Raw genomic sequence first — 13,750 nt, forward strand, 5'->3', positions numbered from 1 at the left:
ATCCAAGCAGCTCACGACAACCGTCCCTCCAATCCCGCTATCCGAGTCTGCAGCCGTACCCACTGCCCCTCCTCAGGAACGTTCAACGATCTCTGGACCCCCAAAGCCTGGTGCGGAACCCTCCGAGCCACTGTACCGCTCGTGTTATTCCGCAACCAGTACTTGTTACCCGATCAGCTCCTACGATAGCTCGTCTGAAAGATAAATACCCGCTGCGCGCCCTTCTTTCCTCACGATCTTCGTTCCGTCATTTGCTCTGCCTCCGCCCGTTCGTCCACACTTTGCTCATCCTCTTGCAGTACACACAAAATGGATCAGCGCTCGCAGCTCCCGCCCAATGCGAACTCATCCTCTGCACCTTCGACATTGCCAACCATGCACGTCATGCATCCTGTATCGTCTTCCTCCACCTTCTCCGACCTTGCACCTGGCTCGCTAGCAGAGCCCACGGTCGCGACGCCAATCTCCTCGCCCGCAGCGGCGGATCCGACAAACAATGTCTCGGGAGACCGCTTGTTCTCATGGAGTGACATTACCTATGATGTCCTTCTCTCGAAAGCACGTCGCAAGCAGATCAAGAAGAACAGAGGAGCTCCGTCTACCTCTGCGGCACCCACAAGCGAAAAAGCGGCCGTCATAGGCACCGCCACGGATGCAGAACACGGCACAGCTTCCCCGTCAGGCAGCCTCGATGAAGAGGCGCTCGAAGAATACAACCAAGTGTTTCCCCACCTCCCGCCTCTCGACCCAATGCGACGACGTGTGCTCAACGGTGTCAGCGGTCACGTCAAGAAAGGTGAAATGGTCGCTATCCTCGGCGCCTCTGGTGCTGGTAAGACCTCTCTCCTCTCAGTTCTTTCCGCCCGTCTCGACAAGTCGTCCGACATTGCTGGAGAGGTGCTCTTCCAATCCAAACAACGCGATCCCACCACATGGAAACGACTCACCGGATTTGTCGAACAAGACGATCTCATGTTTTCCGCACTCACCGTCCAAGAGACTCTCCAATACTCTGCCGACCTCCGACTGCCCAAACGCCTCTACAACAAGAGCGAGTGTCAGCAACGTGTTGATGATACCATTGCCATGCTTCGACTCGACAAGTGCAAAGATACACGCATCGGCGGTCCCAACCAACGTGGTGTTTCGGGAGGTGAGCGCAAACGCGTCGCTGTAGGCACCGAGCTCGTCGCTGATGTCAGCGTGCTGTTGCTCGACGAACCCACTTCCGGCCTGGACGCTTTTGCCGCACTCAACCTCGTCAAGAACCTCAAGGAGATCACTCGCGAACGCGATCTGTACACGCTCATGACCATCCACCAACCGTCGTGGAACATATTTAAGCATTTTGACAAGGTCATCCTCCTCACGCGTGGTCAGGTTTATTACTCGGGCCCGCCGGCTTTGGCTCCTGCGTGGTTCTCTTCGCTCGACCACAGTGTCCCCGAGGGAGTCAACCCTGCCGACTATTACATCACCATTGCTGAAAACTACGAAAAGACAAACGCCGCAGAGAGGCGTGTTCGCGGCTTGCTCTCCTCTTGGCGCGAGCAGGGCGAGACCTTCGTAGCGAATCAGGCTGCAAAAGAGGCAAGCGATGGCGATCCTACCATTCAACGACCTAGCCTGGCAGATCGCAAGCAGTCGCGTATCGTGCCCAAAAGTAGCGACGCAACTGACCTCACTGGGACATGGCCTAACTCGTGGCTACACGAGCTTTGGATCCTCTCACACCGCTGTGCTATGCTCATCTTCAAAGACCCGACCATCGCGATCGCTTCCTTTGGTCAAAACATCGTCCTGCTCATCATCATCGGTTTCGCCTTCTTCCGGTTGAGCTACGATCAAGGTGGTGCACTAGCCCGCATCGGTGCCCTGTTCATCATCCCCGTCAACGCGTCCTTCGCCGTCCTCTTCCCCATCCTCGCCATCTTCCCCCTGCAGCGCAACATCATGCTCCGTGAACGATCGGCAGGAACCTATCGAATCTCCTCCTTCTACCTGTCCAAAATCCTCACCGAAGTCCCGAACCAGGTCGTCCAACGGCTGCTGTTCTACATCTGCGTCTACTGGATGGTCGGCTTGCGCCAGACAGCAGGAGCCTTCTTCATCTGGCTCGGCATCAACCTGCTCCAAGTCGCGACCGCCATCGGCCTGGGACTCGTCATCGGCTGCGGGTCATCCTCCATCGAACTCGCCAACGTCTTTGCACCCGTCATCAACGTCGTCTTCCTGCTCTTCGGCGGAAACCTCCTCCCGCTATCGTCGATCCCTCCATGGTTCATCTGGTTGCACTGGATGTCTCCCATCACCTACACCTACTCGGCGCTGGCGCAGAACGAGTTCAAACAGCTCACCTTCACCTGCACCGCCGACTCCCAGCAGTGCTACAGGTCCGGCCAGGACGTTCTCAACCAGTACGATTTGCAGCGCTTCACCATCGCAGAGAATGCCGGGTTCTTGGCCGCCATCACCGCAGTTTTCTTGGCAGTCGGGTATGTTCTCTTGAGATGGTTGGGCAGACCGAGCTTCCGATACGTACAGCCAAAGAAGGCGCTTTCCCAGCAGTAGGCTGCGCAGAGCAAATGTCACCATTACCCACTTTGCATCTTCAATTCCACGTCGAAGCCCTGTCGTGATAGCGACAAGTGTGCCGAAGTTGTTCGAGGTTGTGCCTGGTACCAAATCACCCTTATCATCGTTCCACCCATCATGGCAAATGAGCACCCTTCCTCCCCACCCCAACCGCATCCAGCTTGACCGCCAAAAACAACCTCCCCGTATGCAACGTCCCCAGTTCAAACATCCTATCAAACAACCCCTGCACCCACACCCTCGCCGTTGTCTGACAATTGCTCAACTGCAATGGAGCAGCCACCAGCCCACCCACCGTTGCACCACTGATCCCCATCCCGATACTATCCAGCTCTCTCAAATACCTGAAAATCACGCTTGGCTGGGGCGGACTGAACCTAAACGCCGCCTTGTACGCCATCTGCCACTTGTCGTGCAACGCTCTCGCACAGGCCTGCGGATCCGGACATGCAGCATGACACTCGTAGTCCCTCGCCGGATTCGCCAACCCTAGCTTCAACAGTCGTTCCAAGAACCACGTCCGCTTGCGTTCCAGCTTCAACAGCGTCTCGTTCGACAACACTTCCAGCTCATCCGGTAACCAAGCTGCAAAGTTGTCGAGGACGTGACGACTCGCATCTCGGTAGAGGTCGTCGAGGTTGTGAAGTTCGGCTAGACGCATCGCTTCGATCGGACGGCCTGCCAGTGCTGCTCGAAGAAAGGTGATGCACGAACGTCGCAGGAAGGGCACTTGGAATTTGTCCGAGAATCGAAGCAGCGGACCGCAGTTGTACCACGTGACCGAGAGGTCGAGGTGCGGGTAGATGTGGAAGAGAAAGTCGTGGAAGGTGGAAGCGGATTCTTCGGTGAGGTCGACGACCGAGATGATGCCTTTGTAGGGAGGTGGGAGAGCGGCGCCCTTGCTGTGACCAGTTGCGGACGAGCGATCGGCTGCAGTGTCGGCCTCGGTCGCATGTGCTTCTAAATCGCAGAGGAGAGCAGTCGGTGCGGAATGAGCGATGTCACTCGCTCGACGGGACACTGGCGGAGTGGCGAGCGACTCCATCCGCTGCTGTGGTGCAGGCTCTTCGTCCGGATCCCGTTCACAAATCGTAGAGGTGGGGGCTTGAGGTTCGTCCTGTCCGTGTTCGAGCTTCCTGAGTGCCAATTGTGTAGCGATGCACTTCGAGTTGGATCTTGATCGCGTTCCCGTTGTGTGTTCCTCGAGGCACTGCATTTCGCTCTCGTCAGCACTGTTCGACTCGTCCGCTGCTTCATGGACATCTTCTCTCCGAAGGGCATCACGGTGGTCGCTCTCGCCGCGCCTCTTGTCTGCATCCTCGACCTCCGACTGATCGCTGGTCGGAGAAGTCCCTTCCTCAAGGGAATCCTGAAAAAGCGTTGGAGAAGCTCTCGCGTCGTCATCCTGATTCCAGAGTGCCGTGTGGTAAGAAGCGCGGAACAAGCTTCTGCGCCGCGCCTCCTCAGCCTCCTGAAAGCTTGAATCGAGCTCGGTTCCTCGTCGGTCCTGCCTGGGATCTTCTGTTGCGGAATCTTTACTGGCTTTGGTCGAGAGGGCGGGGCGCTGAGGATTAGCCAGAGCCATCTCCGCGCTTGTCAACTGCGTTTGTAAACTCGGCTCTGCTTCTGGTACGTGTGCAGCGCCCTCCCCGTCTGGCGCTCTCGCGTCTCGGCAGGAACATTCCCCTGTCTCGATGATCGAGCTCTCCTCGGCCGCAACAACCAACCTCGACAAGCGGGACTCGCTCCACCCACCCGCCAATACACTCTTGAAAAACGGCGAAGAGAACAGCAGCACGTCCTTGTGAACCCAAAACTCAACCCCGTCCACTCTGACCAACACATCGCCTCTCGACTCTGCATCGCTTCTGAACGTTGAATGCACCACAAAGTCCTCCGCTTCGCCACCGCTGCCAACACCAGAGTAAATTCTCTGATGCAGCGTGCTTGCACTCGCGCCGCTGCTGCTGTTGCCTTTGAGATGAAGACCGGATGACCATGTTTCAGCTGTGGAGATGTTTTCAGGGGTCGAGACGGGTACCGCAGCAGTGGGCTGTGAGACCGCCTGTTGTAGGTCTGGTCTGTGTCGACGTGCGGACGGTGCTGCTGCGTTGGTGGAAGGTCGTGAATTGGACACGGATGCTAGAGTCGAAGATGAGGAGGAAGATGCCGTCGTCGAGTTGACGCCATCGAGGTGGTTGACCGTGGAGAGACTTGGTGGAGCTAGCACAGTGGTCCGACGTGCGATCAGGGCTGGAACAGGGTTGTTAATGAAAGCGGTGTTGCTCGAACTGCTTGCCATGTTAGACGGAGGCATCTTTACCATGCGCTGTGTCCTGACGAGATCTCACAGCTGTCATGCGGTTGCAGTCTGACGCTCGCATCCAGCAGCGAATGCTTGTCAGTGGACGGCGTGATGGAGGTGAGGAAGATAGAGATCGAGTGGCTAGGAAAGGTTCCACATGCGCGGACGCACGGACAGTCTAAATTTTGGAGCACGCTTGCACCCTGCATGCAACACAACCGACGTGTTGGACCCTGAACGGAGAGCCAAACCTACTCGGAGATGCATCTTAGTACGCTCAACACGACAAGGCTCAAGCCAATCTTAGCTCGACCGACAACACTGAGTGGTCCCTTCCTTGCTCATTTGCTTGAGACCCATCGAGTCCGCACAGGTTGATTTGACGATCGAAACACTTGAATGGGTATATTGATGTCGACAAAAGTCTTCACATCTGGGTTTCGGCCTCCACTGCACACGGTCACTCAATCCATGCGCTGCAACCTTCCTCTGTCCCTCCTCATACGTTCTGCTAGATCCACGCCATCATCGAATGTCTTGCGCTGCTGGTCCATGAGGAAGCCACCTTTGCCATCGCCATGACCTTTGGAGCGTGCGTCGATGAGCTTTTGCCGTAGCTCGGCCTCCCTGCGCTCCTGCTGTGCTTCTTCTTCATTGATCTTGGAGACGTAGGAGCTCCTCTCTTGCTGCATCGACTTTGCATTCTGTTCCATCTCTCGCAATCTTTGCCGGCGGATCTCTTCCCTACGCTTGTCATCTTGTTCCTGATCGCGCGTCGATCCGTTGGTTGGCGGTCGGGTCCAGGACGAGGGCCGAGGACGATCACTGTAAGAGTTGCGCGCTGGGGGAGAGCGGCTACGACTGACACTGCGAGGAGGAGGAGTTCTTTGAGATCCGGCGTCATCCCTCCTTCGGTCTGTACGGTCGTACCTTCCGCGTAAAGTTGTACGAGAGTCCTCCGGATCGCGCGGCCGATGCTCGCGCGGTCGATCTCGGTCGTCCGTGTAACGACGTTCACGACGGTCTTCCTCTCGGTGCCTCTTTGATGATCCGTGATCGTCTCTTCGGTCGCGACGATGTGAGTGGTCGGACTCGCGACGGCTGGAATGTCGGTCACTGTGACTTTGTTCGTCTCGATGACGATGCGAACGCTGCTCGCTGCGAGACGAGTCGTGCCGACGGTGTTCGTCGCGGTCGTGCCTGCGACTCTTGTGCTCCTTCCTCCGGCGTCTCTCTTCTTTGGTCTCCGAGTCCACATCAATGCCGGCCTGCATCTTGAGCTGCCGCAATCTGGCCGGATCGCGGAGCAGGGCCTCGTAGGCTGCTTGCTCCTGCTGCTTGATGGCGAGCATAGGATCTTCGCGCACCTTGGCAGCAAGATCTCGCGCCGAATTTGCATTCTGCAGCGATATAGGACCCTTCTGTGTGGTCTTGGACACCTCCTTGTTCTCGTCTCCTTGGAGTAGCTTGTCTACGCGCTTCTTTCCCAACAGGTAATCCTCCATTTCGGCGGCCGAGTTGGAGCCGGTGGTAGCGGGCGTGGCGTACATCCAATCGACGCGGTCGACGCGCTTCTTTCCTCCTGCCTCCTCCTGTAGCCGTTGTAGCTCTTGCATCTCGCGCTCCTGTTCCCGCTCTCGACGGAGCTCCTCAAGCTTCTTGCGCTCGTCGAGGGCTTCCTTTTCGCGCTTCCACACGCGCTCCTGGTTGACCTGCAGGAGCGGATGCCACGACTTCTTCATGTTGAGGTCGCCTCCACCCATATTGACGGCGTGTTTGACACCTCTGCCGGTGCGAGCTAACCAAGAGGAGGTTCAGGGTGTCTTGGTCTCAGGTCGAGGTTGTGGTGGTGGTGATACACAGAGTTGAATGATCAAAAGCTGAGCTCCACAAAGGCGGATCGAAAAATGAATAACCGGATCTTTTTCACTCGTACGATAAATTCTGACGGAAGAAGACGAGTCGCGCAACTGCGCTTTTGCAGAGAGCGAGCCAGAGTGCGCCACGGAAACACCAACCTTTCGTCGGCATTTGGCTTTTGGGTGACGACTAGGCATCTTCTCGACCGTCATCCCCCTTCATCCTCCTTCAACCTCCCCTTCCTTCTCGCATCTGTTGCTTAGTGCGACGGAGCCTCTGATCTGCTCTTTTCAACAAAAGGCGGCCGTGCAGTCCCATCTTTGGTGCTCGTCGACTGTATCTGATCACGCTCACTTCTTCACCTATCCGTCTTTCCCGCTCAGCACCTATTCCACAACTGCGCAGCATCACTGACGTCGACCTAGTGAAACAACAGCCTCATCAGGCTCACAATCAGCGCATTCCTTGCGGGTGCTGCTGCCGCCGCTCTTCGCTCTCACCGAAGGGACGCGCCCTGCTCTGCATCCGTGATCCTGCCTCCTTCGACGCTAGGTAAGCGTCCATAATCGCTAATATGGCCGACTCGGTAGCGTACGACAAGTACATGAAGGATACCTTCGATGATCCCGCCATCGATGTCGACGATCTGGATGCCGCTAGCTACAACAACACCTATGCTTCCGGCAAGCGTGTCGAATACGATGACGATGACGAGTACTCGGAAGAGATCACTCAGGAGGACTGCTGGGACGTCATTCGCGCTTTCTTCGAAGAAAAGGGTCTCGTACGCCACCAGCTCGACAGTTTCAACGAGTTCATGTCCAACACCATTCAGGAGCTCGTCGAAGAGGTGCGCAGCCTCACCCTCGAGCAGAGCGACCAGCATTCCGGCCACGCAGAGGACAAGACCCGTCGATACGAGATCGAGTTCGGTCAGATCTACCTCAACAAACCCACCATGACCGAATCCGACGGCAGCTCCGCCCAGCTCTTCCCGCAAGAGGCTCGCTTCCGTAACCTCACCTACTCGGCTTCGCTCTTTGTCGACGTCACCCAAAAGGTGCTTGTCCAGAGCGAAGACGAGGTCGACCTCAACGGCGACCCGGCTTGGATTCCTGAGTACGGCAAGACCGACGTCGAGGAGCAGCAGATCTTCATCGGCAAGGTTCCCATCATGCTCAAGTCCGACTTCTGCTGGCTCAAGGGTCTCGACGATGAAATGTCCTACTCGCTCAACGAGTGCCCCTACGACGCAGGCGGATACTTTGTCATCAACGGTTCCGAAAAGGTGCTCATCGCTCAGGAGCGAATGGCCGCCAATCATGTCTACGTCTTTTCCAAGGCTCCTCCCGCCCCCGTCACCTTCCTCGCAGAGATCCGCTCCGCCGTCGAAAAGGGCGGCAAGACCATCTCCACCATGCAGGTCAAGCTCTTCTCACGCAACAAGGAAAAGACTGCCAACAACACCATCCGCGCCACCCTCCCTTACATCCGCAACGACATCCCCATCGTCATCGTATTCCGTGCCCTCGGTATCGTTCCCGATCGCGAGGTGCTCCAACACATCTGCTACGACTTTAACGACACTCCCATGCTCGAGATGCTCAAGCCATGCATCGAAGAAGCCTTCGTCATCCAGGACCGCGACGTTGCCCTCGACTTTATCGGCCGTCGTGGTACCACCACCGGTCTCTCGCGTGCGAAGCGTACCGTCTACGCACAAGAGATCCTTCAAAAGGAGATGCTCCCCCACATCTCCACCTCCGAGGGCTCCAACACCAAAAAGGCCTACTTCTTCGGCTACATGATCCACCGTCTCCTGCTCGCCGCCCTTGACCGCCGCGAGATCGACGACCGTGACCACTTTGGCAAGAAGCGCATTGACCTCGGCGGTCCGCTCATGGCCAACCTCTTCCGCATGCTCTTCCGCAAAGTCACCCGCGACGTCTACCGCCACCTCCAAAAGTGCGTCGAGGAGCACCGCGAGTTCCACATCCAGGCCGCCGTCAAGTCCTCCACCATCACAAACGGTCTCCGCTACTCGCTCGCCACCGGTAACTGGGGTGACCAGAAGAAGGCCATGCAGGCAAAGGCCGGTGTATCGCAGGTGCTCAACCGTTTCGGCTTCGCATCCACCCTCTCGCATCTTCGCCGCACCAACACCCCCATCGGTCGTGACGGCAAGATCGCCAAACCTCGTCAACTCCACAACACCCACTGGGGCATGGTCTGTCCCGCCGAGACGCCAGAAGGCCAGGCGTGCGGTCTGGTCAAGAACCTCTCCCTCATGGCTACCGTCACCGTCGGCACCCCCTCGGCGCCCATCGTCGAATTCCTCGAAGAATTTGGTCTCGACAGCCTGGTCGACATGCAGCTCGCCCACGCAAAGGCCACCAAGATCTTTGTCAATGGCGTCTGGATGGGTACTCACGACGACCCCGGTCAGCTCGTCGACACGCTCCGCGACCTCCGACGAAAGGACGACATCTCCCACGAGGTCTCGGTCGTTCGAGACATTCGCGAGCGTGAACTTCGCATCTACACCGACGCATCCCGTGTCCTCCGCCCTGTCTTTATCGTCAACCCACACGACATGACGCTCCTCATCAAGAAGCACCACGTCAACATGATCGGTCAGCCCATCCCCGAGACGGGCGAAGAGTTCCGCTGGACCCAGCTCGTCCAGCAAGGAGTCATCGAATACCTCGACGCCGAAGAAGAGGAGTCCGTCCTCATCTGCATGTCCACCACCGATCTCGAACAGTCGCGCGAGTACAAGGCGCGCAACGGCCAGATCAGCCTCCACTCCGCCGATCCCTCGGCACGTCTCAAGTCCGTCCACACCATCGCACCCGACACATGGACCCATTGCGAAATCCACCCAGCCATGGTGCTCGGCATCTGCGCAAGCATCGTTCCCTTCCCGGACCACAACCAGAGTCCACGAAACGTCTACCAAAGTGCGATGGGAAAACAGGCCATTGGCATTCCCATCTCGAACTTCCTCTCCAGGGCCGACTCGATGTGCCACGCCCTCCTATACCCGCAAAAGCCGCTCGGTACGACGCGATCGATGGAGCACTTGCGCTTCCGAGAGCTTCCCGCGGGTCAAAACGCCATCGTGGCCATCATGTGTTATTCCGGTTACAACCAGGAAGACTCGGTGATCATGAACCAGTCGTCGATCGATCGAGGTCTGTTCCGCTCGATGTACTACCGCGGCTACATGGCCGAGGAGAAGAAGGTAGGTGTGATGCAGCTGGAAGAGTTCGAAAAGCCGCATCGCGATACGACGATTCGCATGAAGCACGGAACGTACGACAAGATCGACGCCGACGGATTGGTCGCACCAGGCACGCGTGTGTCGGGCGACGACGTGATCATCGGCAAGACGGCGCCGCTGCCGCCCGATTCGGAGGAGCTGGGTATGCGATCCAAGCTGCATACCAAGAAGGACGCCAGTATCTCGCTCAAGTCGACCGAGAACGGCATCATCGACCAGGTGCTGGTGACTACCAACTCGCACGGCAACAAGTTCGTCAAGGTGCGTGTGCGCAGCACGCGTGTGCCGCAGACGGGTGACAAGTTTGCCTCTCGTCACGGTCAGAAGGGTACCATCGGTATCACGTACAGGCAAGAGGACATGCCGTTCAGTTCGGAAGGTGTGACTCCGGACATCATCATCAACCCACACGCCATTCCGTCGCGAATGACGATCGGCCACTTGGTCGAATGTCTGCTGTCCAAGGTAGCAGCGCTGTCGGGACAGGAAGGTGATGCGACGCCGTTCACAGAGTTGACGGTCGAGGCAGTGTCTTCGATTCTGCGTGGATTGGGCTACCAATCGCGTGGTCTTGAGGTCATGTACCACGGCCACACGGGCCGCAAGATGCAGGCGCAGGTCTACCTGGGACCGACATACTACCAGCGTCTGAAGCACATGGTGGACGACAAGATCCACTCGCGTGCGCGAGGACCTGTGCAGATCCTGACGCGACAGCCGGTGGAGGGTCGATCGCGTGGAGGTGGACTGCGATTCGGAGAGATGGAGCGTGATTGCATGATCGCGCACGGTATCGCCGGATTCCTCAAGGAGCGTATGTTTGATGTGTCGGACCCGTACCGAATCCACGTATGCGATCTGTGCGGACTGACGGCGCTGGCGAACCTCAAGAAGGGAACGTACGAATGCCGATCGTGCCGCAACCGCACAGCGATTTCGCAGATTCACATCCCGTACGCCGCCAAGCTTTTGATGCAGGAGCTGATGAGCGTCAACGTCGCGCTGCGTCTCTATTAAGCATTTCGTCTCGTAGTCACAGAAACCATCCAAAAAGTCAAATTGTATCCTATTGTCGTTCGGTCATAGATTAGCCAAAGCAGCGTGTGTGTCGGCTTTGAGTTTCGTTGGTCCAAGCTCGAGTTCCAGGCCTGTCTAAACGAGCATTCTGAGCGGTAAGATTTTGCCGAGAGAGTCGCGACAAAGAAGTGCGGTTCCTCGTAATTTCCGCGACGGACCGGAAATGGCACTCTTGAAAAAGTGATTGTGGAAATTGAGGTCACAAAATCTACGACACGTCGGGCGCGAGATCAGGTGAGGGAGGTGAGGGACGACGGCGCGCCTTCGGCATACCAGCGGCTTATGACGCGCTGATGTTCTTTGTCTAGTGGAAGCGAGAGAAGGGGTCGGGGGAAGGGGGTCTGATCATGTGCTCGGTTCGGCTAGAGGGATGGAATGTGGGATGCTCATACGGTTCTAGAAGCGCTACGAAAAGGCATGCATGCTTGCCAAGCTGAGCCAGGCGAGCGGTTGGGCTCCAAAGCGAGCTTGGATGTCTGACTCGCTTGCATAGATTAGCCTTTGTCGTGATTTGCTCGACACAGGCGACGTCGACGATCGAACGAGGAACGCAATCGCGTCGCTTCGCCTCCTCGGAACTGGCAGCCGGTGATCAGCTGAATAGTCATACTGTGGCGCTTTGCGAGTTGCTCCATCGCGACGAGGTTGTATCCCAAATATTGTTGCTCCAAGTGCATATCGGCGCAAACCACTGCCTCGATCATTTCATGCGACCTTGATACGCACCATCCTTGCACCACCCCACCAAGGATGAACGGTGCAACACATTGGTACAGTGAATCGAAAAGCAGGCACGAGCGGAGATTCAAAGCAACCCGACCGACGTGCAGCAGTCAAAGCAGGTAACAAACGCTCTTGCATTCGGACCGAAGCTGAAATCTGTGTCGGACAGGAGGAGCGACGGGTCGGAGTGATTGCACCGCGGGGACCCGATCGCTGCCTTTGCCGAGCAAGACTCGATTCCGCGTTGAATCACGCTCCACCATTCGACGCGGAACGTCCCACAAGAAAGCCATTTCAATGCAGAAGCTCGTGCGTCTCGAATCCGACTCGAACATCGTCATTGCAGCTTCGTCAGCAGACCTCTCTGTACTGTACTGCAGTCAATCGAGGTGTGTCATCCTGAATCGGTATCGCCGAGCCACTAAGGGAGTGACAAAAATGCTGGGATGGGATCGCCGCCTGCTGCCGATAGCTATGTTGCTGCAGTGGCCGACACTCTAAACGCGCGACGCGTCGATCGCGTCCAACCAACACAAGCCCAACAACAACCAACACTTTGGCAGCTCACAATTTTTTCTTTTTTCAATTTTTTTTTCTCCCGTCACCTTCGCTGGACTGTGTGTGTCTTTTGCGGCTCTCCGAATCCGAGAACTGGAATGCATGAAATCACGGTGCAATGCGATGCCATGCACTGCATGACGTCTCGACGAAAGACAACCGATTCCCGTCTGCTGCTGCGGCGACGACGACGACGACGACGACGACGCCTTGCTTTGCCTGCATCATGTGCTGTTTTGTCATCGCTGCTCATGTGAACAATACAGTAGGGCAAGAACGGTCGAGGCTGTTTTCATCTCTGCCTACTCGAATCAAACAACGAACACGGCGGTTCGGTCGATCGAGGTCGAGCCTGGGACATGGATCAAGAAATTTACGGACCGAAGCGAGATTCAGCTTCCGACGCTCCGTAGCCGAGCCCACGAGCACGAGTCCGCTTTGTTCAACCTTTTCCCAGCACGACTTCAGTCTGGACCCACAACGCGAAAAGGCTCCTCGTGAGCCAGCCCCACTTCCACAGCTCCTTGCTTGACGCTCCTGTCATTGTCTTGGAGACATTGAAAGCCTGGGGGGCAACAAACACCCCGCGCGACTATCCCGAGGTGGCAGGACGTTCGAAGCGAGGCTTGCTCAGCCATCAACGCTTGGCAGCCAACAAGAGGATGCCAGCTGGCATGGCCAATCATCCACAACACCACCAAGCCATGCAACCATGCGTAATTTGAACCAGCCGCGGCAAATACTTCCCGGGCAGTACACTCGCAAAGTAAAAAATATTATTATTAAGAAGGAGAATTAACGAACGATTTTTTTCTCTCTTTCTTACTTCGCTGTGTCAGTCAGGTATAAGGACTGTTCGGCATTTGCCACGAACGGCAGCTTTTTCGCCGACTAACGCGTACTGTACCCGTGATCTCGTCAAGCGTACGGAGCGTGTTGTGCCCGCCAATTCGTCTCAACTCCATCGCCCCTCTCTTGAGCAAGGATGGACCGGATGTCGTACCGAAACATGCGGCAGCGCGTCCAAGAGTCGCGTCACTTTTTCTTTTCCTCTTTCTCTCGTGATGAGAGCTTGATATTTTATTTATTTATTTTAGTAATGCCTCTCGGGTGATCATAGAGAGAGCTGGATGCTGGCTGATGCTGTACGAGCGACGCACATCTCTGTCGTGCAACGAGCCAGCCTACCTTGTGTGTCATTCACTGCCAGCTCTACTTTCGCCGGCTCGTCAACTGTGCCCTCGCCTGCTCCCGTTCCTTTTCGTCATCACGCTCTAGCCGCCTTACGGGTTCCCTCGACATCGTCACAATCTCAGCTGCGCACACGGACGCCATTTGCCATTCACGAC

The 13,750-nt window shown here is 56.7% G+C and overlaps 6 protein-coding genes across 6 annotated transcripts; 2 read left to right on the forward strand and 4 right to left on the reverse strand.

Annotated features, from left to right (window-relative positions):
- Nucleotides 1-309: 309 nt before the first annotated feature.
- On the forward strand, nucleotides 310-2,571 carry PHSY_007415 (hypothetical protein; the record flags this gene model as incomplete). Its single annotated transcript, XM_012338009.1, has 1 exon — nucleotides 310-2,571. The coding sequence occupies one exon, from the start codon at nucleotides 310-312 to the stop codon at nucleotides 2,569-2,571; it is 2,262 nt and encodes a 753-aa protein (XP_012193399.1).
- Nucleotides 2,572-2,611: 40 nt separating this feature from the next.
- Nucleotides 2,612-4,921, reverse strand: PHSY_007416 (hypothetical protein; the record flags this gene model as incomplete). Its single annotated transcript, XM_012338010.1, has 2 exons — nucleotides 2,612-2,675; nucleotides 2,940-4,921. 2 exons carry the CDS (start codon nucleotides 4,919-4,921, stop codon nucleotides 2,612-2,614), a joined length of 2,046 nt encoding a protein of 681 aa, XP_012193400.1.
- Nucleotides 4,922-5,364: 443 nt separating this feature from the next.
- On the reverse strand, nucleotides 5,365-6,663 carry PHSY_007417 (hypothetical protein; the record flags this gene model as incomplete). The annotated part of the gene is made up of 1 exon (XM_012338011.1): nucleotides 5,365-6,663. The coding sequence occupies one exon, from the start codon at nucleotides 6,661-6,663 to the stop codon at nucleotides 5,365-5,367; it is 1,299 nt and encodes a 432-aa protein (XP_012193401.1).
- A 671-nt stretch (nucleotides 6,664-7,334) lies between these two features.
- On the forward strand, nucleotides 7,335-11,060 carry PHSY_007418 (hypothetical protein; the record flags this gene model as incomplete). The annotated part of the gene is made up of 1 exon (XM_012338012.1): nucleotides 7,335-11,060. One exon carries the CDS (start codon nucleotides 7,335-7,337, stop codon nucleotides 11,058-11,060), a length of 3,726 nt encoding a protein of 1,241 aa, XP_012193402.1.
- Nucleotides 11,061-11,953: 893 nt separating this feature from the next.
- PHSY_007419 (hypothetical protein) lies at nucleotides 11,954-12,184 on the reverse strand (the record flags this gene model as incomplete). Its single annotated transcript, XM_012338013.1, has 1 exon — nucleotides 11,954-12,184. One exon carries the CDS (start codon nucleotides 12,182-12,184, stop codon nucleotides 11,954-11,956), a length of 231 nt encoding a protein of 76 aa, XP_012193403.1.
- Nucleotides 12,185-12,650: 466 nt separating this feature from the next.
- PHSY_007420 (lovastatin nonaketide synthase) lies at nucleotides 12,651-13,412 on the reverse strand (the record flags this gene model as incomplete). The annotated part of the gene is made up of 2 exons (XM_012338014.1): nucleotides 12,651-12,870; nucleotides 13,405-13,412. The coding sequence occupies 2 exons, from the start codon at nucleotides 13,410-13,412 to the stop codon at nucleotides 12,651-12,653; spliced, it is 228 nt and encodes a 75-aa protein (XP_012193404.1).
- Nucleotides 13,413-13,750: the final 338 nt, after the last annotated feature.

Source organism: Pseudozyma hubeiensis (genome assembly GCF_000403515.1).
Source record: "Pseudozyma hubeiensis SY62 DNA, scaffold: PHS70, whole genome shotgun sequence".
NCBI lineage: Eukaryota > Fungi > Basidiomycota > Ustilaginomycetes > Ustilaginales > Ustilaginaceae > Pseudozyma > Pseudozyma hubeiensis.